At 46.3% G+C, this 27,227-nt stretch overlaps 1 protein-coding gene across 3 annotated transcripts in view; it reads right to left on the bottom strand.

The window, feature by feature from the left end:
* Positions 1-27,227, bottom strand: part of CPLANE1 (ciliogenesis and planar polarity effector complex subunit 1) — a 2,680,747-nt gene that overhangs the window by 2,481,724 nt on the left and 171,796 nt on the right. For all 3 annotated transcript variants that reach the window (XM_085631095.1, XM_085631092.1, XM_085631094.1), the window contains exons 4-6: positions 27,094-27,213; positions 13,537-13,772; positions 9,708-9,814 (exon numbers count right to left, since the gene is read on the bottom strand). In XM_085631095.1, coding sequence (XP_085487221.1) covers positions 9,708-9,814; positions 13,537-13,772; positions 27,094-27,213 — 463 coding nt within the window. The remainder of the gene's footprint in view (positions 1-9,707; positions 9,815-13,536; positions 13,773-27,093; positions 27,214-27,227) is intronic.

Raw genomic sequence — 27,227 nt, forward strand, 5'->3', positions numbered from 1 at the left:
AGGCAGGGTCGAGGGGGTTGTGCAGGGTAGTGTTTTAGTGTAAGGAGAGGACTGGGAGTCGGGGGAGAGTCGTGCAGGGACGGTGTTGTAGGGTTTTGGGTAGGGAAGGGGGTCGTGCAGGGTAGTGTTTTAGGGTAGGGAGAGGACTTGGGGTTGGGGGTCGTGCAGGGTAGTGTTTTAGGGTTTAGGGTAGGGTTGGGGGGTCATGCAGGGTAGTGTTTTACGGTGAGGAGAGGGTCGGACAGGGGTGGTGTTTTTGGGTAGGGCAAGGCTTGGGGTTGGGGCTTCATGCAGGGGTAGTGATTTAGGGTTTAGGGTGAGGGCAAGGATTGGGGCTCGGGGGTCGTGCAGGGCTACTAAATTAGGGATTAGGATAGGGCAGGGTAGTGTAACTTACCTTAGATACTTTTACCAAGAGTATACCTTTACCACACATGCCTTTGCGTTGTAATGGCATGCGTGGTAAAGGCATATTCTTGGTAAAAGTATGCGTTGTAATGGTAAGTCGTGGTGAATGACTACGTGTAGTAAAACCTGCGTTGTAATGACGCGTGGTATTAGTACGTGTTGTAACGTGTCATGTTCATTTAGGATTGTCCCCAGGTTTCCTGTAGTAGGATTCTACTAACAGGTGAGAGCCTTAGGCCTCATGTCTGTCCATGGAAACAAATGTGTAAAAAATAAGAAGGGATGCTAACAGCCCCGACGACGGCCTCAGACCTGTATGGAATTTAAATGCAGGCCAAAACTTGTTGGTATATAATAAAGGGAATCCCCTTGGGTATAACTGGAGGCATTTTTAATCAATATTTTCAGGATCCCGGTTTTATAATCTAGTAACAATTTTTATAGGAACTCCCATTTGTGGTCGAGTCCACCCTGATGGTACCATACCAGGGTGTTGATAGGCGCAGATGATGAAGCATGCCACTATTTAGTGTGTGAGGTGTTTACCTCAAAATCTTTGGATTTTATTAGGACCTTTTCTCTTCCAATCCACCGTAGTTCCCAATTTGTGAAGAAAATTGTGTTAGGGAGGATGCAACTAGGTTCTCTACCCTCTCGCTCTCCCTTCGTGACCAACAATTGGACTGGATCATTAAAATATTACAAACTTGAACATGTGTGTTGGCTTGAGATGAGCATTGGGTTCACACTTCATTTTATAAATGTTCACTATAAAAGCACCCTTTGACCATCCATATGGTTTAACTTGGACAGACCTCACATCCCAGCTGACCTTCCACTCCCAATCCGTAACCAGCTATCAAAACACCAACTTTTCAAATGCATCTCACTCCCCCATCCCGTACACGCACCCCATTCTGTACTTTCACACCCACCCATATCTAGGGATACTATGCCCATATGTGGATTAAAAATAACACAACCAACAGCCTCACTTTCACTCCTCCCTGGCCGCTTGCGTCCCGGAGACCTACAATTCAGAAGAGTTATTCACTTTGCTTTGTCTCTTACTTAAGGAGAAACAGCAGTCCCTTTGGTGCACTCAAATCGAGTTTTCACTTACTCTGCCTTCTGCCTCGGATACACAATGACTTCCCTCAAGTGATAAAAAACGCTCGCTCGACCCACCACTTACTTGTAAGGTAGAAGACTGTATACTTTAAACCATTTGACATTCTGTCTAGTTTCATGCTGGTTCTGCTAGTTTTTAGCATGTTCTGTTTGATCGCTAATTTACTATATTTCTCCAACTTCTTTCAATGAACGCATTTCAACTGTATTATTTTTCCAAGTGAATATGAGTCTGAAGGGAGAACCTCAATAACAGACAATTCCTCATTGTCACAAATATTGTGTGACTATACAAATCTCTGTGTTTCGAAAGCATCGTTGCACAAAGCACCTGAATAGGTTGGAGTTTGTGCAGCTTTAAGACAACCACATTATCTGAATTTAATGCATTAAGGATTTCTTCCTTTAGCTCAACAAAATTTAATCTGGCAAGGATGTCAGATGCCAAGTGACATTACCTTGTAGATGCAGCCTCAACAGATCTGTGGATGCTTTGGGCAAATGCTTCCATATTATTACTTTTTTAATTATTTTTAATAATAAACTGCAGTACACCTTTACAACGTTCTAGAAACATGGTAATACCGGACAAGTACATAACAATACATTGTATCTCTCACTTTCAGATCTACATGTCTTCCGCCTTTCTTGTGGACTTACACGTTTGCATGGACTTCACTTTGGGCATCACCCTGTTTCGGCCCTATATGCCTCCCATGCGAACCAGATCTTTCCCTATTTTGCTGGGCATCCCCCACTATGGTATACCACTTCCTCTGCCAGCTGACACCAGTCTAGGTTATCTCCCCAGTCTTTAATCCTTGGGGGTTCTGCACTTCCCCAATTTCTGGCAATATTCCTTTTAGCAACACCTGCTGTTAACATCAACCACTTTTTGGTGAGTGGGCCAATTAATTTCTCCTGTGACCACCCAGTATGTGCCATCTTGCGTATAGTGGTACCTGCTGCCCCACCATCCTGGCTATGATACGGACAATCCCTTTCCAGTACCGCTGCAGTCTAGGGCATGCCCAAAGTATGTGAAAGAACGTACCCTTTGCCCCACACACCCTGATGCAGTAATCGGAGTCACTCCAGCCCAGCCAATGATGGAGAATTCTAGGGGTGTATGACCTATGGAGGATTCAGAGTTGGACCAATCTAAACCTCGACTTATAGCAATCTCTCTAGGGCTTTGAACTGCTTCCCTCCAAACCTCCTCTTCTAGGAGTCCGATGTCAGATTCCCACACCTACCTCAGAAAGAACAAGGGGTCCGGAAAGTTATTCATGATTTAGCTGTAGGTGAGCAACACAGATTTGTCTATCATCGGGTCTAGCAACAGCCTATCCTCCAATGGGGAATATTCCGGTAGCACATCCCCTTCTTTTATGTGACTCTGTAGGGCAGGTCTGAGCTGTACGCAGCAATACCTCTCAGCCTTTGGCATTTGAAATTCATCTTGCATCTCTTCAAATTTAAGCATAGAGCCATTTTTCCAAACGTCCCCCAATAGTTCTATACCTATGAGATTCCACTTATGAAAACCTTTCAATTGCCTCACTTCCCTCAGCATATCACTTTCCCAGAGCGGGGTCTGTTCAGTCACTTTTCCAACCCACCCCAAACTTTTTGTTGCTTCCCACCATGCTCAATAGTATTCCCCCACTCTCTTGCAATATAGGGCCGACAACCAGCCACGTGTCCCCATGGCTCCTCTGTCTACCCGATATGCCCGCTCTGATACTGTGGAGAAGACCCAGTCATTGATATTGAGAAGTTGCGACTCCAGATAATATCCCCTAATATCTGGGATCGCCAAATCCCTTTCATAGACTCCTAGTTGCAACTTTAAGGGCGATGCGCGGGCCCCTCCGTCCCATAATAAACTCCTACGCTCACCATCAATTGACTTAAAGAATGTACTGGGGATCTGCTATGGAGTGTTTTGTAACGCATACAACAGGAGGGAAAGCGCCATCATGTTGAATAACACCGCCCTGCCCATCAATGAAACCGGGAGCCGTCCCCAGTGGACCACATCCTCTCGCAGTCTCGCCAGCTGCGAATTCAAACTCAGGGCCATAAAGTCCTTTTTGAACCTAGTGATATATATTCCCAAGTTTTAAATTCGTGCCTCCGCTCCAGTGCTGCAGAGGCGGACAAAAGGGGCGGCAGGTCCGTTGTCAGAGGGAACACTAGAGACTTCTCCAAATAAATTGGGAAACTAGAGTAGCTGCTGAAGAGTCGAAATATAGGAGTATGTGTATTGTCTGCCGCAGTATGCAAAAATTAAAGGGGAGAGAGGGCATCCTTGACGTGTCTCTCTATGTAACTGGAAGTGTCTCGATATTGTTCCATTTACCCTTACCCTTGCTAGTGGATCCTTATACAATAGGGCAATCCACGCTCTTAATTTCGGAACAAAGTCCATTCTTTCTAGTACCACGAAGAGGTATGGCCATTCGATACTGTCGAATGCCATTCTGGCATCTAGAGCCAGAACCGCCGTTGCCTCCCTGGTCTCTGCACTGTTTCATGCAGAACTCCAAACGGGCCTCGAAGATTTAGTCTGGTGCTTCTATGTGGTATAAAGCCGGATTGGTCCGGGTGGATTATTGTTGAGATTATTCGCTGTATTCTATTTGCTAAGACCTCGGCTAGTATCTTAGCCTCAAAATAATAACAATAAATGCCTATAGGAACTGTACAGTTCCAGGGTTTTCCCTCTTTGGGTATAACCGCTACACTCGCCAATCGGACGTCTTCCGGTAATTTCCCATCTTCTAGTGCCCTGTGAAACATACTGAGGATTGGTTGGGCTATCTTATCGGTTACACATTTATAAGTTTCAGCGGGTAGTCCATGTGGGCCAGCAGCCTTGCCTGACTGCAAGTCTCGTATGGCTCCAGTTACTTCCTCTACCGTCAGTTCTTTATCCATTTCATCCCGGTCTTCCAGGGAGAGTGCCGTTAAGCAAATATCTCTCAAAAGTTCTGTACTATCACTTGCTGTCCTTGTTGTTACTAACTGGTACAAGCCTCTGCTATTTCCTCATTTGATTTGCTTGTTGTGCCGTCGGGCTTCTGGATTGCTAGGACCCAGTTGAGGGCTTTATCTCTTCTTTCTAACCATGCTATTAGCTTGTTAGCTTTGTCCCCTATATCGTAAATACATCTTTGTGTGGCTATTGCGTGAGATCTGGCTGCTCCCTCTTCTAGCTCTCCAAGTTGGATTGTTTTAACCTTAGTTTGTGCCTTAAGGTGGGCCCAGTGTATCCTCTCGCCCCAATTGTTCTTCTAGGTCCGCTATCTCCTGCTCCAGCTCCTCATATCTAGTGCGTCTTTTCTTCACTAGTGCTTAGGCGTACCCCCTCGCCACTACCTTATATGCTTCACATAGCATGCATTGAGAGCGAAAGGTCCCTGTATTTTCTATAAAATATTGTTCCGTTCACTACCTAAATCTATCCGCAAAACCTTTGTCCCTGAACTACCACAGCTGTACTCGCGGTGGGAGGATAAATTCTCCCATCCGACCCCTTATCACTACCTCGACCGGAGAGTGATCTGATATTCCTCTGGCTCTGTGCCTCTCCTCCGTACATAGACCCACATGCATTGTCTATGTAAAGATATAGTTCAGTTGGGACCCGCTGGAGTGCGCCACAGAGATATGGGTGTATTGTCTAGTGCTGGGATTGTGTGTTCTCCATAGATCCACTAGCCCCATTACTCCCATGAATGTTTGTAGTAGGCCCGGTCCGGTTGCTTTGTACAGTCTTGTGCTTCTATCCATGTTTAGAGCCATCACTGCATTCATATCCCCTCCCAATATGAGAAGCCCATGGGGCATTTCGAAGAGTGTTTTACTTATCTCTGGAAAGGTCTCTGAGTCGAGTTTAGTCTGTATATAAGTGGAGCATATATTAATGGTTCTTCCCGCCCATGTTTTGGTCAAATCTACATATCTGCCCTCAGGGTTGCTCCAAATGCAGCCCACCACACAGGGGTATGTATTTTTACTGAGTATAGGCACTCCCCTTGATTAGGATGTAAATCCCGCATGGGCAATTAGTGTGTAGCAAACCTATTCAACACTAAGTAATGATTGCCTTTTAAATGGGTTTCTTGTAGCAGCGCTAGGTCCGGGGAGTGTCTGCGTAAATATTGTTGGATCATTGTTTGTTTAATTTTGTGCCCAAGACCGCTGACATTCCAGGATAGGATCGTTATGATATTAACTGATTGCAATGCCATTCTTAATTTTGGGTGTTTTCTATTTTAGTGACCATCTGCAAGTCTCCAATATCGGTTTCTGCAAGTTTGACTTTTTCTGAGGTTTTGTTCATCTCGGCCCGAAGAAGGTTTACTTCTATGGTGACTGTCTATTTTGGTATCAAGTGTTGCCCCCAAACTGTGTATCGCGCCATTATTGCCCCCAATGTGGGCTCTTCTGTCACCATGCTCCTGGGAACTGTGTACTTGACCAGTCTGTTGCTCTGGGGGACCGGTGCTCCTTTTGGCCGCATTCGGTCTGGCCTACAGATTGCTTCGCGCTCTTCGTTTGTCGGTTCCCTGGGTCCTGGGCTGTGTCGGGTGTCTTTAATGAAGCCTACTCTTTGAGTAGGCTTGCTTGTTTCTTGGTGTCGCTGGCGTCGTGAAGGTCGATCCCTCTCCTCACTATAGCTACTTGATGCGTGGCATCTGTTGATCTAGGCCTACTTTCCCTGTTGAGCTGCCCAGCCCTGTTTGCCCTGGGGTTGCCGGTATCGTTTTTCTTTTTTTTCTTTTTAATGACGGTCACCCAGTCTCTTAAAGGCCTGACCACTTCCTGACCTTTGTGGGCCAGCTTGGCTTTGCCTTATTTCGTTCCCAGGTCAAGGCTCTGGGATCCCGTGATCTATTGGATGAGGATTCCTGCCTTGCTGGCTTAGGTTCCCCCTTGCTCCCCTGCTTCCTCCGGATTCTTACTGCCTGCTGCCTTACAGCTCGACTTACCGACTTACCCTCGGTAGGCACTTGTCTGATCAGGGCTGGGCCTTCTCCTCAGAGCTGGTTGCTTTGGGCCTCACGCTGCTCTGTGAGAGCAGCCCTTTCCCTCTGCCTCTTCCTGCCGCCTCGCTGTTCGAGACTACCTCTGGACGCTGAGTGGAGGTCTCAAAGCGTCTCTCTCGTTGTGCTGGGGTCTTTACTCTGGTTGAGGCCTCTTACGACGTTGTCCAGTGCGCGCCAGGTCTCTGGTCTGTTCTCGGCTCCCAGTCAGTGGTTTTGTTTTCAGGATGTAGTGCCGGCCTACAGTCGTCCGGCCTTCGGCAGCGCAGGATCTGGTTTTCCAGCATCACTCTTAATTTTCCTGAGTCGCAGCAAGGATTTTTCAGGGTCCCCATGTTACAGGGTTCATCCCGGTATTTCATGACCTTCTGTTCCAGGAGGATTAATGCCAGATTTTCGGCGGATGGGCCAGGGATCGCACAGAGCTTTTCAGTTATGGAACCATATTGGCTGGTGCCAAGCCACCCCCCCCCCCCCCCATGCTTCTACATTAATTCTTCCCCCGCCCCAGGATAACAGAAAATATGATGTTGCATCTCAATAGGATATCTAGGACTTATTGGGACTGCATTACGAGTGGTCAAAAACTTACAATATGTACATTTAAATATCAGAACTATGGGTTCTGATGTTTTTATTACACCTGGTGCAATAAATCCACATCCCATGGGTACATTTTCTCAGGGTAAACCTGATATTTTAAGTGGGGGAAATGTCAGTACATCCTGTGACGGTGATTTTGGCGCAGTAAGCACCAAAATTTGCAGGTCATGCCCTATTTTAGGGGTAAAACTCATAACTGGCCACAATCATTGCACCCAATAAATTCTATACACCTTGTGCTGTTCTTTATTATGTGCAATAGTTATCAAACTTAAAACAGAAAAATCTAATAACCAAGACCTTGGTTTACCTGGTGCTCCATATTCTTTTCTTCCAATGCAAGCATCTTCATCTACATTTCGACTTTTTCTTCTGACCTTTCAGGGCTCTTGACAACAGTCCGGTTTCAGTTCAGGTCAGCTTAGATCCTCACCTTGTCTATAGTATATAGGCTATACCAAGCTATACTTGATCCTGCCTGAAACTGTGATAGTTCTAGGACAGAAATAAGGGAAACAAACAATTTTCATGAGACCTGCCCTTGGCAGTCAACTAATCGGTGATCCATGTCTAAGTGGGTAGGCACAGCTTGCGCTGCCTAGGCAAAATGTTTGGGACATTGTTTCTACTTATTAAAGGCTGATGGAGTCTCTTCTCATGTACCACTTGCTTCCATCTCCCTGCTGGGGTCTGAAATGTTTCCACCCCGTAAGGTATCAAGCATTGGTTCCTAGTCTTCAAGGTCCACAGGCGGTTCACTCCATGTGTTGTCACTCACGAGTAGCCTTTTCATTGCTACAGCTGTGTGAAAGCCTATTCAGACAAGAAATCTGAGCTGCTGCTCACTGTATTACCTTATCTGGGGTCTAGGGCTTGGGCCGATGTGTATGTGTTCCCAAACCTATTTACGGTCAACGTGCCACAGATAATCTGTGTATGAGTCTACTATCTCTTGACACGGGGTTCGCTGCTGCCGCGGTCTGCAGGGGCGCTCGTACTACCCGGGTGGGGGGTCAGACGGGGGGGCAGGATCGCTCTGCCCTGCCCGGCCGCTCCCTCTCCGGCACAGGGGAGCGCCCTACACACAGGACAGGCGAGTGCGGGCATGGACGCCGGGGAATTCCGTCCTTCTTGACGGCCCTCTTTCTTTTCCCCCTCCCCTGGCCTGCGGCTTCCCGCGCACGCTACGCAGTCCCGCTGTGCCCCGCTTGGCGGATGATAACCCTCCTGCTCTACCGCAGAATGATCTCCCCCTCCCTTCTCCCCCCTCCCCCTTGACCCCACTTGAGTTTACGACCCTAACCTTGACACCTCCTATTGCCACACATACACGGGATAGATATGGACTGCGAAGCTGCATACTAGGCTCGCCGGATCTATGCGCTGCCATATATGTCGCAGTGAGCTATACTGCAACATCCTTGTCGCGCTTCAGCCCACACTCTGAGCATGATGCTGGCGCTCGGCTGCCCGGAGGCCTTTACACTTTGGGGTAACAGCGGTGTCCTGTAGGTCTCCGGATCAGGGCCTGGGTGGCAGCCGACATAGCCGCGGAGTGGGCTGGACCACAGCGCCACCCTCTGTCGCCGACAACACGCACCTGGGACACCACAAAAAAATAAAAACACACAAACAGCGCCGCAAACCTACTCTCTTCACAACGCACGCACCTCCTTTCTGTACGCATGCTAACCTGCACAACGCCGCCAGACCTCCGGGTTGTCGGCTGAATGGCTGTGTCCTACCATCTGGAAGTGTGCGCTTTGTTTAACTGCTTCGCCGCCTGGACGGTGACTGTGCATTGTAAGATGATGCAACTGTAAACAATAAAGGTTTAAAAAAAAAAAAAAAAAAAAAAAAAAAAAAAAAAAATGAGTCTACTATCTCTTGTCTACCAGTGGGTTACTTAGATCTCTTTGCTAGCTGTGACAGAGACAGGAACCTCCGTTCTTGTTGTTTCAGAAGGAGGTGCCTCACATACTAAAAATAAGGAAGAGCTTGTATCTGCCACGGTCTCCCTCTTGCTAGTACATGCGAAGCAGAGCATTAGGATTATATTTTGTAGGCCCACAGCACCACCATGGAGCGACATTTCCCTAGCTCATATTGTAGGTATGTGATACAAGTCAGCAGTGGATGAGGGATATCCTCACTGAAAAAATGGCAAGTATAGGATCAACCTTCGACTGAAAAGTCCCCTCAGTGGAATCTACTTAGATCAGTAATGTCTGAGAAATTGCACACAAGCAGCACTGAAATTAATATTGCTACAGTTAAATTCAGATAGGTGCACATATCTCCCAGCGTATATTTTCACAGGCACACATAATGTATTTGCTTATGAATGTCTGTTGATAATTTTTGGAATAATCGTTCAATGACGTGAACTGACTTTTCTGAACAACTGCTCAACTTAGCATTCTCCAATTATGAAAAAAATAGTAGGCTGGAGTATCTGTAAATCCGTACATTTCCAGTTAATTATCCATAATGACATAGTACAGATCTCACCTGATGTACTGGTAAGCATTTTCGTGCCAACGTAACACTAGAAATACCAGCATTAAACGGTCCTCCGTATAAAATGCTAATGAGCATAAGCAGCAATCACCCAGTGTCTGCAAATAAAGTGCATAAACTAGTCAAATACTGAAATTGTGGTATAAAAAAAGTCAAACTATATGAAAATTATCCAAGAAATTGACAAATCAAAACACTGAAAAAGCACAGAGGAATCTATGCTTGGAAAAGACCTGTGAATATAAAATAATTTAACAAGCACATTCATCAAATAAAGTTAATGTACAATGAAAAATATTCATATCTGATATACAACACATCAAGAGTGGTTAACAAAATATGCTATTCTTTTGGCGTTTATGGTTTTTGTAAAGCACTGTATGCTACGTCTCTCACCCACAAGCAGTGTAGATGAGGTGTGCCTTGAATGCATCCCCATACATCAAAAGACTGCCTTAGGACCTCTGGGAGTGGGTTTCAAAGAGCTTTTAGACATTTAGTGATCTTAAAAATGTGTGCATATGTTTGTCTGAGAAGAGGCGGCTGAGGGAATCATTCCCAGTTGCGGGTCCTCTGTTGCGGCGGAGGTGCGTTTACCCACTGCTTTTAGCAGTGGAAATGAAGGAAAAATAAAAAGATAATACCTGGACGTTATTATATTTGTTCCTGCGTCTTTGCGGGACGGGGCTGGTCTGCTCTCCGAGCAGGGGAGTGGTGGCACTCTGTAAAGTGAGCATGAATGTTTGACCAGCCCTCTCAGGCCGACCAAACAGTCATGCGCACTTTGCATGTCCTCCATGCAACATGCCCAGGACCCCATTCACCATCTGGGCGCTGAACCACGGCGGTAGAACAATCACAACGCTGCATTGCAGCATTGTGATTGGTCAGGAGAGCCTGGATGATTCCTCTTCCTGCTGGAGCGGAGGGACCAGGACGACACGGAGAGACGCGAGGAGTTAAGTTTTCTTTTTCATCTTTACCCCCGCCCAGCCTGCTACCCCCGATCCGTGCCCGCAGCTACTGATTATTCCCCAAATCATTGTCAGTACTACAGATGGAGAGGAGTTTTTAGAAAGCAAATTACAACCAACTGACTGGTTGGTACGAATCAAAATATGATTGTTCTTCAAACAGCAGTCTGTGGAGGACATTGAAAGTATGAGTAAGGACTGGAAAGTTCTGTACCTTCTGTTTGGGCATGGGAGGGGACCCTCCTCTCGCAACATGTCTGTCCACTGGAAATGTATTAGAGAAGAGCCCACTAGGCTCACAAGCATACTGGACTTCAAACTGTTAAGGATGAGCTAGCTAAAATGTATTGAATACAGTATAGGTTTCAGACAGACCATCCATTGATGTCGATAACCTAATAAAAGCTCTTTCTTGCACACCTGGGGTAATTGGAAATTACTTGGCAGGACCCGGTTTGAATTTGGTCCTTTACCAATTGTGTCTCAGTACCATTGTACACAATTAGTTGACAAAAGTCGCTGCGTTTGTGCTCTTGATGCTGCAATGGTAGCTCAGTTAAGTATGTAGGCTTTACTCTACACGATGGAAGGGGTCAGATATGAGCAACACATAGTAAATAACTAAATAAACTAAATATCGAGACAGATTTAGAACTTTTAAGAAGAACAGGAATTTAAATAGCAGGTAAATAAAAAAGCAGGTAAAATGAGTAACTGATCGGAAAACTTAGTAAGACTTATGACACTTTTTTTTTTTTTTTTAACATGTATGCATTAGATATTTGAGTACCTGAGCCCTGTGGTAGCCCTACAACATATCCCTATCTCAACAAGGATGCTATAAGAGAAAAATAAAGAGGATTAATTTAGGGTGACAGTCTTGGTGTCCAGTTCCCGGAAGACAGTGGTGGGAAAAAGTTCAACTGAGACCAGTTAAGGAACTCATCAGTCTTTCAATAATTGGAATGTTGACAGATGTAATAATGTATAAGCATCCACTTTAAAGTTACCGAGGGATCAATTTTTTTTTGTTTTGTAGTACAAAGGTTCAAGACAGAAAATTGCTTCATTGTGCAGTTACCAGCTGTTGGCAGGTCTGTTTGAGTGACATGTATGGTACATCACTGAAGAAGGAGACAATATTTGGGTCTCCAGATCAAGACTTCAGAAAGGCTGCATTATGAATGGCCATGTCCCTTTTTGGGAAGTGGGTGGTAGTTGTCGGGCGGGTGGAGAATGTTTTCTATGAGGAGGCTCGGTTTCAGTTTTCTTTTGAAAGCTGCCAGATTTTGTTGGGTTCTTAGGTATAGGCTAGGCAAGCTTAATAGATGAGCGTCCAAAACATAGTTCATCCTGGCTACATTGCAAATTAATAACCCTAATTGGTTGTTTTAGGATCTCTTTCTTAAAGGCTGTGGCACAGAAAATGTTATAGTAAAGAAGCTGAAACAGCAAGAAGGACCTAGTAAACTCAAAGCAGTGTTAAATGAAGCAGAGGGAGGATCTTTTAAAGCACTATAAGATAGTCAATCATATTTTTACACACTGTTGAGATCTTGTATGCAAACGATAGTTCTGAGTTTATCTATTTTTTTACTACACGAACTGGAGCTCAGCTAGCTCCCATTTCCTCAGACCACTTGAAGATTAAGCTGGCTCCATACAGTTGCAGGAAATAAGGATTTCAGCTTCTGTACCATTCAGAAATAGACAGTTCCTCTTCATAACTAGGCATGGGTTTGTAGCTGGCAAAATTTTGCAGTGGCTGGGGCACACACACAGCTGCAGACAGCAAGTGAACTTAACCACTTCACAAGTCCCACCAGGGAACCGGATGGTTCAAAGAGTTCCAGAATCAAGATCAAGGTCTGCAACCAAGAGAACACAAACTCCATTGGTGGGGACAAGAGATCAATATCCATCTGAAATGAGACAAATACTCACAGCATATGTGATAAATGTATCTCATCACACACTACAGGCTACCTCATAGTTGTTGTTCTACGTTTCTAACAGGGGTATCTCCCACCTTACACTGGCAAGGGTACTGTGGCGAGTTAGCTGCAGCACTAGTTCAAATGCATCTGAAAGATGCAGTTCACCTTGTGAGCCCAGCCAAGGTGCATTCTCTCCCCCTAAGACTGCACTTTCTAGATCACCCAGTAGAGATATTTAAAATAGTAGCCCCAGGTGTATGTAGCATTACCTCAACTGCACTGGTATCAGAGCCTCATTGGGCTGGGGAACTGAACCAGAGCAATCATAAGTTTGTCGCTCAACGCTCAAATGTATAAACCAATGCACTATTGTAACATCAATATGCACAGAGCACATACAACCTAGCACAAAAGTGTGTTAACAAGGTTTTAGTCCCCAAGGATTCGCAAGCAACACTGCCTCACATGAAAATAAAGTGGGTAAAGGCTCATGAGAAAACAGAAAATATGTACATCGCCCAAAAACTTAATCAAGGGCTAATGTGGATGCAGACCCTTTATGAATGTCAAGGCAGATCGAGATGGTCTCCATGTCCCTGTACACGGTTGACTCTCACAAAGTGGCCGAGATCTCAAGAAAGCAAAGGAGAGGCTGCTATGTGGTCAGTTTCCTTAGAGAACAGAACTTGGTCGAAGAATACGTGGGCATAGTCAGCTATCCATGCTGCTACATTTTCAACTTAAATAACTGAAATGACAGCTTGCCGTTTTGTAATCTCACATAGATTTTATATAGTAGAAAGATATTACTATTAAACATGAAGCTATTACTTCAGAATAAACTGTTGAGCATGAGGCTAAAAAATTAAGTATAATGAAAACCTATACTACACTACTTCTACAACCCACCTGATTCCTTACGAAAATTGCATGGACTGCTGCTTCTTTATTGTCAGTACCAGGCAATATCGTAGAGCCACCAGGATCGATTCTTGACCATCTCCCAGATGACAAATGACCTTTCCATGATGATCGAACATTCTTGTTGTCTGTGCTCTCCCACACAAACACACCGCCTATTGTTGTTGCAAGAAGTAGTCTTCTCCCATCCCCGGACACAAAGAGGTATAATCTCCTGCAGCTCTCTGAAACAAAAAAATGACATTTGTCAAACAATATTTTCCTTCCTTTAAATCATTGTGAGACCAATATACTAATATATAAAAGTTTCAAAATATAATAAGGTTAATGGGCACAAGGTCAACTTGCGGCAAGGAAGTCTCTACTTTCTAACCTTCAGAGTTTGAAAAAGGAGTACCATTAAATTAGTTAATAGTAATATCTGTTTTTTTATAGTGCTTAGAAGGTGCAGACGTGTGCAATAAAGCATTGAATAAAAAAAGCTGGTGTATCACACTCCATGACAATAAACAGATTCCCATCACAAACCATGCAAAACAGGATGAAGTTTGCCCACCTCAGGCCGACAAATGCCACCTCACTAATCACTCCAGCCATGCACCACAGAAGCAAGCATCCACTTTTGTGAGCAACAGTGGCAAACTTTCCATTATAACAAGTTGATGCATTACCCCCAAAGGTAGAAACAGGGTAGAAGGCAGTGAACTTCCTCAACACTGCTAGTTAAAGCCTCCTAATATCTAGTTAGCACGGGCTCCCAATTAGGGAAAGAATTGCCTTTAAAAGTTTATGTATTGCCCATCGCGCCTTCTGGAAGACTGGCGCCACCATTAACCATCCTCTGATCTCCCCTTATCTCCCAACCAGGCATCTTAGGTCAGCGTCTTTGTTTTTGACCTCAGTGCCAAAAATTAAGAGATCCAGAGCGGGCGGACGACTGTTTTCCTATAATTCCTCAAGACTTTGGAACTCCCTCCCTCTCCATCTGCGTTCAGAGCCCAACCATCTCTCCTTCCGAAAGGGGTTAAAAACGCTGCTGTTTACCACCACTGACTAGGTCCCTCCAACCACTCATGTATACTCAGTTTGCTATCGCTAGGACGCCTCAGGGTAGCCATCGCGCTTTATAAAAACTCTTTTCATTTCATTTCATCACAGATTCAGACCTTTACTGTAATAGGCTGCTACTGATCCCTTCTTTTGTGATATATTTTAAGATGGATCTGTACTATCATATGCATACCCAAACTTTACTCACTGCAGATGTCAAAACTCTCATAAGGGGTGTGTCAGCAGGAATCAAGCAGACAGAAAAGACACATAGGTGGCAACATCAGGAAAACCGTAGAAAAAAAATGGAGGCTCCACAATAGTAGAAGACAAATATGAAATGTAAAAGTGACTCTTGCAAAAACATGTTATTGTGACATGGTAAATGTTAACACACTAGAGAAACAGGCTCTGCCAAGGCAGAAACGGAAAATCCAATAATCTGAGATTTGGCGATATATGAAATACAACATCTAGAAGAGATGCAAGAGGCCAGGTTGCTATGACAATAGCTAAAACACGTGGCCTAAGTATATTTCCATTAAACTTCAAGAAGAAAAAAAGTTACTTACCTGTCACTGTAGTTCTCCAGTATTGGTATTTTTCATTGAATCATTCCCTGTCGTTAAATTGGTTTCCCAAGGTACAATTAGAAAAACAGTGTAATGTTGAATATAGCTTAGGAAGGCCATAAACCTTCACTTTAGTAGCATATCTCAGTTGTTTAAAAGAGACCAAACTCCAACCAATCAGGTTGCATCACATCACTCGCTAGAACACTTCCCTCAGAGGTTTCTGTCTCTCAGCTTTTCAGAGCACAAGTGTGAATATGTATTAGTGGTGAAGAGAAGGTGAGCCTCTCAGGAGAAGAGGGTGGGTCACATTTAAATCTATGAAACATACCAATACTGGAGAACTACAGTCACAGGTATGTAACTTATTTTCGTCTCCAGTATTGGATCTTTCATAGATTCACATGCATGAATCAGATTACATAGCAGATAACATTAACATTAGACTATACCTGTATATATATATATATATCTCTAATATATACACACACACATGAATATATATATATATATATATATATATATATATATATATATATATATATATGTGTGTTATACATCTTGTTATGTCTTGCTTAGAGAGCAAAACCCTTTCTAGGAGCACTGTGTGCCATTACCATCTGACTGGATATGCAGAATGGTTTTACCTTAAACATCTCTTGATATCCAAGGAATGTAAATGTGCTTTCTACTACATTATTGGGATTTGGATAGAATGTCTTTAGAACTATTGGTTCATTTAAATGAAAGTCTAATGGAACTTTTGGAAATTATTTTTGATTCGTTCGCAGAATCACTATCGTTCCTGATCTGTAAAAAGGGTTTTTGAATGTGAATGCCTGAATTTCACCTACTCGTCTTGCAGATGTTAGTGCCAGCAGGAGTGCCACTTTACAAGAAAGAAATTTAATGTGCGCTTTGTGTATAGGCTCAAATGGGCTTTCATTAGTTGAGACAGCACAGTATTTAGAGTTGCCAGAGTAGGAGAGGTTGTCTCACTGGTGGGTAAACCCTAAACAGACCTTTTGAAAAATTGTTTGATGAGCCTGCTAGACCATAACAATGGTAGTGTTGATGATCTTCTGAAGCGGTGTAGGGCCGCTAAGTGATCCTTATGGAGACACGAGCGAGACCCGATTGTGCAAGATGTAGCAAGTAAGGAAGAATTTCTTCTGGTATAAATTACACTGACTTCACGCTTGACTGTTGACACCAGGTGCAAAATCGCTTCCATTTAAGACTAAGTCCTGTTCATGCTATCTGCAGAAGTTCTGGCCAGTATATCTCTGCATTCTTCTGGGATATTTAAATGTGCAAACTCATTGAATTCGGGAGCCAGTATGACAAGTGCAAGAATCTCGGATCTGGATGGAGTACTTGGCCTTGGTTTATTGTAAGTAGAGACAGAAGTTGGATGTGTTGTCTTGCCCATAGGAGAAGTAGCTCTGTGAACCAATGTTGTCTTGGCCATCTCGGAGCTATAAGAATTATTCTGCAGGCTCAGCCTTCATCTTCCCGAGAATACTTGCGAGGAGCTGGAGGAAAAGATTCTGGACAATGCAATCAAAAAAGCATTCCCCAACGACCCTTTTAGTGGATGCCATCTAGCGTAGAATCAGAATTTCCAATTCTGGGAGGTTGCGAACAGGTCCAGATTTGGCCTGCCCCATTTGTGGAAAATTTACTCTAGGACTTCCTGATTGATCTCCCATTCATGCAGATTCGTCTATTTCTGCTCAACGTGTCTGCTATGACACTTTGCTTCTCTGGCACATGCTCTACCTTCAGATTTATCTGGTGACTGATCGACCACTCCCAAATCCTTTGCGTCTCTTGGGACAACGCTCGAGATCTTGTGCAAGCTTGGTTGTTGATATAGTGCATGGTTGTAGTGTTGTCTGTGCGGGTGAGCACTGCAGACTTTTGTATTCTCAGCAGGAAAGCTTACAAGGCTAGGTGTACTGCCTTAGGTTCCAGAAGGTTGATATGTAGAAGTAACGGAGACAGTTCCCATTCGCCGCTGACTTGCAAATCCTGGAGATTAGCTCCCCAACCCTCTAAGGAAACATCTGTTGGGTTGACCAACCGGGGAACTTGGTGTATGAATGTTAAACCTGTGGAAAGATTTGCCTCTTGAGTCCACCAGGAGAGAGCCGTGCGTATTCCTGGGGTGACATGAACTATTTCGTCAAAAGAGCCTTGTGTTTCGGTCCACTGCTTGTCCAGTTCCTCTTGCAATGGTCGCATCCGAAGGTGGCAGAATGGTACTAAAAAGCGGCAAAAGGACATCATCCCTAGCAGGGATTTGAATTGGTGAACTGAAAGTGACTTTTCTCCTTTAACTAAATGATCGGAGTGCAGCAATATTGTCTGTCTTTCTGGAGATGGATATGCTTTGTTCTGCAATGTATCTAGTATCAAGAACGTTATGCTTCTGGTTTTTGCAAGTTTAACGTAAGGCCTAGTTTGCTGAAAAGGTGTAAGCATACACTGCTTGACCTCTGTGCAGATTGATGGGTAGGTGCCTTGACCAGCCAATCGTCAAGGTACGGAAAGACTTTGTGTTTCTCCTCCTGTCTAAAGAATGCCACTACTGGAAGCTCTGATGGAAGGTTTCTTTAAAATCATATAAAAAGCATCTCCGCTTGCTTAGTTGTCATTTGAAGGTCAAACCTTCTAGCTACTCTCTCCTGGAGATTATGGAAACCTCCAATATCTTTTCAGGGGGTGAATCTGTGTGTGGTGGCTTTGAGGATGGCGGAGTCAGAATGAGGTAATCATCCCACCCAGTGTGGATATCTCAGAGTTCCCCCTCTTCCCTGTTGTCATCTGAAGACAAGCAATCATGCACTGGCACAGTTCTGGACTGTGGTGTATTCCTTGCGAAAAAGAATGTTGGAATATTTCATGCGTTTGTGTTGTGGAAGGCTACACTGGAGGAGTTTTAGGACGCGCCGTAACCTGCTTATGTGAGGTAGTTGTAGCCGCAATTCGCTAGTTGTAATCCGCCAGCATCATGTGTAGGTCCGAGGCCAATGCTCTAGGTACCAATACCACATCTTCCTGGTATTGTTGCTGCCGATATGGCTGGATTTGTTCCTAATAATTTAGGACCTCTTGCTGAGGAGAGTAATATTCCTGGCCATAATACTCTTCCTCGTCATCATCATCTTGCTGATATTTTACAAGCAGCTCTAATGCGCTGCGTGCTACCCCGAAAGGACCATCATCATCCAGTTTGACCAGCACAGCTGATGGAATTTGTTTTGCTGTTGACGAGGCAGAGACCAGTTTGACAGTCCAAGTTGTAGCGGTCATCAGTGAACTGGCCACTATTACTGTTGTTACAGTCATCGATGTTGTAGTCATCTTCAACGGTGTAGTAAACTATTTCTTTGCCGATGGTGTGCTCGTTGACGATTTCTCCATCGGCCACGCTTGTTAGAGTGCCTTTCAGAGGGACTGCGCTCCTTGAAAGAACCATGGTGAGGTTTTTTTAGAAGACTTCTTGGGAGGCTCCAGAAGGGACCAAACTTCTGACCTCTCCCTCTCTCTCCTGGAAGATGAGGAAGAATCAATGTCATCCCCAGAAACAGGGTCTTCCTTGACTTTAAGCTTCTGGAGCCACAGCAATAACCTCCCATCTATCTCTAGGGTTCTTGGTAAAGGCAGTACTTGTGTTGGTCTTCAGAATGCAAAATCTTCTTACCACAGGTTCCACATTGTATAAAAAGACCGTTTTTAGCCAGTTCTGACACTGTGGAATCAGATTTGAAGCAGATGGTCACTGACAGTAGTGGATAGATATGTTATCTCTCTGAAGATTGAAAAGTAGGTTGAATTGAGCAGAGCTCAGGGGAGACACCCTTACACAATGTGCAGTAGAAAATCCAAGAGACAGAAGTCTCTGAGGGGATTGTTCTAGAGGGTGCTGCAACCTGATTCAATGAATTTGGTCTCTTTTGAATGCTAGAGATGTGTTACTAAAGCGAAGGCTTTATGTCCTTCCCAAGCTATTACACTGCTTTTCTAATTGTACAACGGGACTCCCACTTTGACAACGGGTTCAAATTCAAGCATATGAATCTATGAATGATCCAAACTAGAGAAATAAGCACTAATGGGGACACCACACCCACTGACACTCCTTGATGAAACTCTTTGAATAGGCTCACTATCCCATGATCCACGAAGTGCTATAATACTGGCAACTCTAAAACCCAACAAACCAGAAAAAGAATACTCCTACCACTGCCTAATCTCCAAACTCATTGATGAAAATAAAAACAAAAATTCTAGCAAAATAATTGGCAGACTTGTAAGGGTGAAGTAGTTGCATGTTCTTAAGGCTCAGAATGACTTTATGCAGGTTTGAAAAACAGGTTAATGTTCAAGATGAACAAGTTACTTACCTTCGGTAACGCTTTTTCTGGTGGATACAGTATCTGCCTGTGGATTCCTCACCTTGTGAATATCCCTTGCGCCAGCAACATTCGGAAACTTTTGTAGCAGTCCACGCCGATGAGGCCGAAGACGACGTCACAGAGACACGGCTCCGCTCGCGACTCCGCTGACGTCACCGGCTCCATAAGAGGACCTCGTCGGCGTGATGACGTCAGTTCCGCCCCTTTTTTCCGTGCCTTCGAGGCACACGGACGGACTGACAGCAATATGTACATAAACAGTATACACAGTACACAATATGCATATCAACACACTCAGTGTGGAAAATAAATAACAAAGCAGAAGAAATAACATAATGCCTTTGACAGTGATAAACACAATTGAAACCCATCAAAAGAATTACAGGCATAGAGTCACTGGTATAGAAGGATGGACAACGGGGAGGCGGGTGGGTCAGTGAGGAATCCACAGGCAGATACTGTATCCACCAGAAAAAGCGTTACCGAAGGTAAGTAACTTGTTCTTCTGATGGATACATCTGCCAGTGAATTCCTCACCTTGTGAATAGATTCCACAGCAGTCCCCACTCCCGGAGGAGGGTGTCCATCCCCCTATACCAGAAAATCCTGAAGGACGGAACGAGCAAAATGTCCGTCCCTCCTCACCTCGGTGTCTAAGCAATAATGTTTTGCGAAAGTGTGGAGGGAGGCCCAAGTTGCCGCCCTACAAATGTCCTCCACCGGAACACCCCTAGCTAAGGCAGATGTGGAAGACTTTGCTCTGGTAGAATGAGCCCTCAAACCCTCCGGAGGCTCCTTACCAGCTAGGGAGTAGCAGATCTTGATGCAAAGCACAATCCATCTTGAAAGGGTGCGCTTGTGCACCGCACGACCCTTTCTGCAGCCAGCAAAACCCACAAAGAGCTGGTCATCAATCCTGGAATCCCTTGTCCTGTCCAGGTAGAAGCTCACCGCCCTCTTAGGGTCCAAGCGGTGAAGTCTCTCCTCCTCCTTGGAAGGGTGTGGGGGAGGATAGAAAGAAGGAAGGGTAATGGACTGCCCCAGATGGAAGGGAGTTACCACCTTAGGCAAAAATGCAGCCCTGGTCCTGAGTACCATTCGTTCAGCATGAATGGTCAAGAATGGGGGTTTCGAACTTAGAGCTTGAAGCTCACTTACCCTCCTTGCCGAGGTGATTGCTACGAGGAATACCGTCTTAAAAGACAAGAGCCTCATGGGACACTTATGTAAGGGCTCGAAAGGAGAACCCATGAGATAGGTTAAGACAAGGTTCAAGTCCCATTGAGGCACAATAAAGGGAGTTGGAGGAAATTTGACGAAGAACAATAGGAGACTTAAAAAGCGACAGCTGGTCCGGCAAACAAAGGAAAGCCGATAGATATCCTTTCACAGTAGCCACAGCAAAGCCTTGCTGGGCAAGAGAAAGGGCAAACTGTAGAATATTAGACAGATGAGCCTTCAAGGGATCAATGGACCTCTCTCCACACCATTTAACAAATTTAGACCACCTGTAGGAGTAAATGGACTTGGTGGAGTGTCGCCTGGCCGATAAAATAACATCCACCACATCTGGCGGGAGAGAGAAAGAATTCAGGTTGCCCCGTTCAATCTCCAGGCATGAAGGTGTAAGCTCTGGAGGTGGGGGTGTAGAACCTGCCCCTCCGACTGCGAGAGGAGGTCTGCCCTCAGAGGGAGACGGAGCGGAGGGCACGAGGAGAGGTGGAGAAGATCTGTGTACCACACCCTTCTTGGCCAATCCGGGGCGATCAATATAACTTGGGCCCGGTCTTGGCGAATCTTCCTCAGAACCCGAGGAATCAAGGGTATGGGAGGAAACGCGTAAAGGAGTCGTGAGCCCCAACTCAACTGGAACGCGTCCCCCAACGCTCCCTGCAACGGATACTGGAGACTGCAGAATGACGGGCAGTGAGCGTTCTCGTGAGTGGCGAATAGATCCACACGAGGAGTCCCCCACGTCCGAAAGACGTGACGAACCACCTCTGGATGAAGCCTCCACTCGTGATCGGCAGAGAACTGCCGACTGAGACTGTCCTCACGCACGTTCAGAACTCCGGCCAGATGATTTGCCATCAGACAAATCCGATGGTCCTGAGCCCAGGACCATAGACGCAGGGCCTCTCTGCAGAGACAAAGAGACCCCACTCCTCCCGGTTTGTTTATATACCACATCGCGGTCGTGTTGTCCGTCAGGACTTGAACAGACTGACCGCGAAGGGAAGGGAGGAAGGCCTTGAGCGCCAAACGTATCGCCCGTAACTACAGAAGGTTGATGTGAAGCAACCTTTCCTCTGGAGACCAAAGACCCTTGATCTCCAGATCCCCCAGATGAGCACCCCACCCTAAGGTGGATGCATCCGTTATCACCGTGGCCACCGATGGAGGTATATGGAAGGGCTTTCCTTGGGACAGATTGCCCTCCACGCTCCACCAAAATAGATCCGCTGCAGCTTCTCTGGAGATCCTCACAGACTCCCTGAGATCTCCCTTGTGCTGATACCGCTGCTTGCGGAGGCACCACTGGAGCGCCCTCATGTGCCAGCGTGCATGGTTGACCAACAGTATGCAGGAGGCGAACAGACCGAGCAGGCGAAGGACCTTCAGAACTGGAACAACCGCTCCGCTGTATAACAAAGGAATCATTTCCTGTATGTCGAGAATCCTTTGAGGAGGAGGGAATGCTCGACACACAGTAGTGTCCAGTACCGCACCTATGAACAGGTTGCGCTGAGAGGGCACCAGGTGAGATTTGGGTACGTTGATCGAAAAACCCAATCTGTACAACAGCCGAGTTGTATCTGCAGATGACACAGCACCTTCTCCGACGACTCCGCCTTGATCAGCCAGTCGTCCAAATAAGGGAAAACCGAAATTCCCGATCTTCTGAGATGGGCTGCCACCACTGCCATCACCTTCGTGAAGACTCGAGGTGCCGAAGTAAGACCAAACGGGAGGACCGCAAACTGATAATGTTGCGACCCTACCGTGAAACGGAGATACTTCCTGTGCGACTTCAGAATGGGGATGTGAAAATACGCATCCTGCAAGTCGAGCGACACCATCCAGTCCTCCTGATTCAGCGCCTGAAGAACCTGAGCAAGGGTGAACATCTTGAACTTTTCCTGTTTCAGGTAAAAGTTCAGGATTCTGAGGTCTAATATCGGACGCAATCTGCCGTCCTTTTTCGGGATCAGGAAATACCGGGAGTAGCATCCCTGACCCCTCTCCTGCTCCGGGACCACCTCTATCGCGCCTTTCTGAAACAACTTCAGGACTTCCTCCTGCAGGAGAAGACGGTGGTCCTCCGAACAAACCCCTTGGCAAGGAGGGTAATTTGGAGGGAATTCCCGAAAGGGAAGGGCGTACCCATTTTCTACAAGATCTAGAACCCAGAGATCTGTAGTTACAGATTCCCAATCTTGTAGAAAATGGGTAAGCCGGCCCCCCACAGGACCAACATGATCCGGAATGTCGGATCTAGGGCTGTTTTGCGGTGGTGGGAGGGGCCGAGGAAGAGGAAGAGGAGGAGGAGAGCTGACGAGAGCCACGTGTGCGACCCCTGATTCTTCCTCTGTAACCTCTGGACGAGGAACTTTGCTGCTGCTGCTGCTGAGTCTGTCTATAGGTACGAAAGGATGATCTTCCAAAACCCCTGTACCTCTTAAAAGACCCTCTCGACTGAGACTGGAGTCCCAAAGATTTAGCAGTTGCCTTGCTCTCCTTGAATCTTTCCAGAGCAGCATCTGCCTTTTTCCCAAATAGGCCAGACCCGTCAAACGGTAGATCCAGTAGAGTCGACTGTACATCTTGAGAAAACTCCGATGTTCTCAACCAAGCACTCCTCCTGGTCGCAACAGCCGACCCCATGACTCTTGCCACAGAATCAGCAGTGTCCAGACCACTCTGAATCACCTGCCGCGCAGCCGCCTGAGCATCAGCCAAGATGTCATTAAAACCAGATCTATCGTCCTCAGGCAATTTCGGCGCCAGTTTCTTAGCCGAGTCCATCAGCGCGTGAACATAGCGTCCCAAGAGACATGTGGCGTTAGTCGACTTCAAAGCCATGCTGGCTGATGAAAACACCTTCTTTGCCGATTGATCCAGCCTTTTTGCCTCTCTGTCCCCAGGGACCTGTGGAAAAGCACCTTTAGACTTCCCAGAACAAGCCGCTTGAATCACCAGACTCTCTGGTGACGGATGGGACGACAAAAATTCAGGATCTCCTGGGGCCACTCTGTATCTCCTTGCGATCGTCTTTGAAACCGCAGGAGCAGAAAAAGGTTTGCGCCACACCTCCAATACAGGCTCCACAATGGCCTCATTAAATGGAAGCAAAGGCTCTGACACCGCTGTGGGAGAATGCAAGACTTCAGTCAAGATGTTTGACTTAAACTCCGTTGTTGGAAGCTGGAGATCAAGCAACTCCGCAGCTCTCCTTATGACTGCATGGTAGGGTGCGACATCCTTGAATGGCTCATCAGATGGCGGAGTAATCTCCCACTCAGGAGAAAGGTCCAAGCCACTAGCTTCCTTAAGCTCGTCAAAAGCCTCATCCGACTCTACCAATTCTCCATCCTCCGCCTCCTCTGGAAGGTATCTCTGCTCCTCAATAATCCTCTGAGTCTCCCTCCTGGAGCGAATTCGAATCCTCGGCGTCGGCGGCGCCGTAATCGACTCAGACGGCGCCGGTGCCAGTGGAGCCATCGGCGTCGAACGTGGATCCAGCGGAACCTTCGGCGTCGAACGAGGTCGAGCCGGAGCCGGCGAGGATGGAAGCGGCGTCGACGTTCTCGGAGCCGGAGGATTCCAAGACGGCGTCGCCGGATAAAATGGGTAGAAAGGAGCCTGAGGATACACCTGCGGCACTCCCAAGTTAAAGGCCAAAGGACCCATCGGACCCGTAGGTGCACCAGGGGCATACATGGCACGAGCAAATACCCCATACATCGCATTTAAATAATGCGAAGGATCCTGACCTGGCCCAGGAAAGGCAGGATACCGGTCAGGCCCCACCGGACTCGGGCCAACCGGCGCCGACGGTGGATTCAACGGCGTCGCAGGCTCACCCGGGACTTGAAGCTCTTCCGGGGCCGGAGATGGAGCCGGAGCCGGGGATGAGACCGGCGTCGGAGTCCGTACCGGAACTGGCGAAGCCGGAGACAAAGGGACCACTGGAGATGAAGGACCAGCTGGTGAACCCGGCACAGGAGAAGGAGAGACGGAGTCCCTTCGACGCCGATCAGGTGACTTCGACTTCGGCGCCGTACTCTTGTCAGAATGACGCCGAGAGGAATGCCTTCTCTTTTTCTTGTGCTTCTTAGCTCTCGAAGCATGCCCCGACGTCGACCTCGAAGCCGACCTCGACTTCGATCGAGACCTCGATCTTGTTTTCCTCCTCCCTCTCTTCTCCTTCTTCATCCTGGCAATAAAAAGTTTTGCCTCCCGTTCTTTCAAAGCCTTTGAGCTCATTTTACGGCAGCTGGTACAACCATCCACATCGTGGTCCGAGGATAAACACCACACACAGTCCTCATGTGGGTCAGTGATGGACATATGCTTGCCACACTCCCGGCAAGGCTTAAATCCAGACTTCCTCGATGACATCTTCAAAGAAGACAGGAAACAGCAATGAAAATACACAAAGTATCAACGACGCTAACAACAGCGATTCCTGAAATCCGTTGGCTTCGACGGCGCGGAAAAAAGGGAACTGACGTCATCACGCCGACGAGGTCCTCTTATGGAGCCGGTGACGTCAGCGGAGTCGCGAGCGGAGCCGTGTCTCTGTGACGTCGTCTTCGGCCTCATCGGCGTGGACTGCTACAAAAGTTTCCGAATGTTGCTGGCGCAAGGGATATTCACAAGGTGAGGAATCCACTGGCAGATGTATCCATCAGAAGGCTCCATATGGCCCTTGCCAGACCGGACAAGCTTAATGGAAGATGCGCTTCAGTCTTGGTGGACTTTGAAAGGTGCTTGACAAAATGCAATGCCTTTGATGTTTCAAGTCCTCCAAAAAAAAAGAACTTCAGCTCACTATTTCTTACCTATACCAAATTCTGTGCACAGCCCTATGGGGCCAGGTCAGGATTAATGGGGTTGCCAGACCCCATTTTGGGGGGTAGTAGGACAAACAGAGGTTACAGGTCCTCAGCTGTGGGGGAGGGGGGGGGGGGGGGAGAGGAGGGAAAGAGGGCTGCAGGTATTTATCAGCAAAATCCCAGAGCCCTTCCTACTATGTCTCTGGAAACTAGGCCAAGTACAAACCCATGAGCATTTAACTCTGCGATAGCAGTAGCAAACTGACAGGTTTCTCAGGGAGATAATATGGGGGTGCATCAAGCTTGGAACTCAATCACATAGCAACACAATAATTGATTGCCCCAATCAGAGGTTGCATTTTATATAAAAAGAAAGTAGTTTAATACACTCAAAAATAAAAAGCTACAAACTACAATATGCAGGTATGAATATCCATTGGTGCGGGACCACTATACCCAGGGTTCAAGGTCCCCTTACCCTAAATCGGTGGAAAATATGGTATGGCAGGCTACTAGCACAAGCGCAGTGCTGTCCTCTTTCAGAATCTGTGCGCTCAGTCTCACAGCCCTAGTCAGAGTATGTCAATCTAATACGTGCTAGTACTTTTCACATGTCAGTTGTGATCGGGCCTGTAGTGAATGCCTGGTCTCGTTTACCTCTTCAGAGAAGAAGACGCTCCAGTTGCAAGTTCATTGCAACCCAGTCCTGTCTGAGGAAACAGCAAGTGCGAAGGCCACTACCTGGAGTCTGACTATCAGGCAGGCTACTGCATTGCTGGCAATCTCCAGTCCTTTACAGGCCATTTCCCGCAAGCAGAGAGAATCGGGCAGACACAGAGGTCCTTGGGCCACCGAAGGTACTTCTCAGTGGCAGTGCAGTATGGATAGCACTCACAGAGATGGGACAGTGGCTTGATTCACACATGTCCAATCAGTTGTCCTTGTGGCGCATGCTGCTTTAGCCTGACTTCATTACAATGGCACAGTCCACTTTGGGTACAAATGTTCATGGTCACTGTGGGCCGTTGCCAACGTAGACTGTGCCACGGTACAGGCCACCTGCAGGGTCACATTGGTACAGTCCACTCAAGCTCATTTCAGTAGTGCCAAATTAAAGCCGCTTCAGAATTGCAGTGGGGCAATCCACTTCAGGCACTGTGGGAAAATATTATTTGGTTTGACAAGTGTCCACCTCAAAGTATAAGACCACCACCTGCTATATGTGACACACAAATTAAATGAGATAAACTTGCTCAACCCCTGGAAACGCCGCACAGAGCAGTCAGGCTTTGATTTTAGTGACGATGTACTTTAAAAATGCAACCAAGGGATAATGAAGTATGAAATATTTTGTGCATAACTGTATGTAAATGCGCAACTGCTGGTTTGTCAATTCTTCTCAATACTGTGCAGCAGTAGCGAGAAAGACAGGTTTCATACCCTCTGATGCTGCAATTTCATTACTAAGTTCTTCTGTTAAGGCTACTGTCTCCACAACATCTTGATCTTTGCTCCACAGAAATATTTCTCCCGACGTTAGCGCTCCTGCCAACCAAGCACCTGAGAGAGAAAGA

Source organism: Triturus cristatus, chromosome 2_1 (assembly GCF_964204655.1).
Source record: "Triturus cristatus chromosome 2_1, aTriCri1.1, whole genome shotgun sequence".
NCBI classification, from domain to species: Eukaryota; Metazoa; Chordata; class Amphibia; order Caudata; family Salamandridae; genus Triturus; species Triturus cristatus.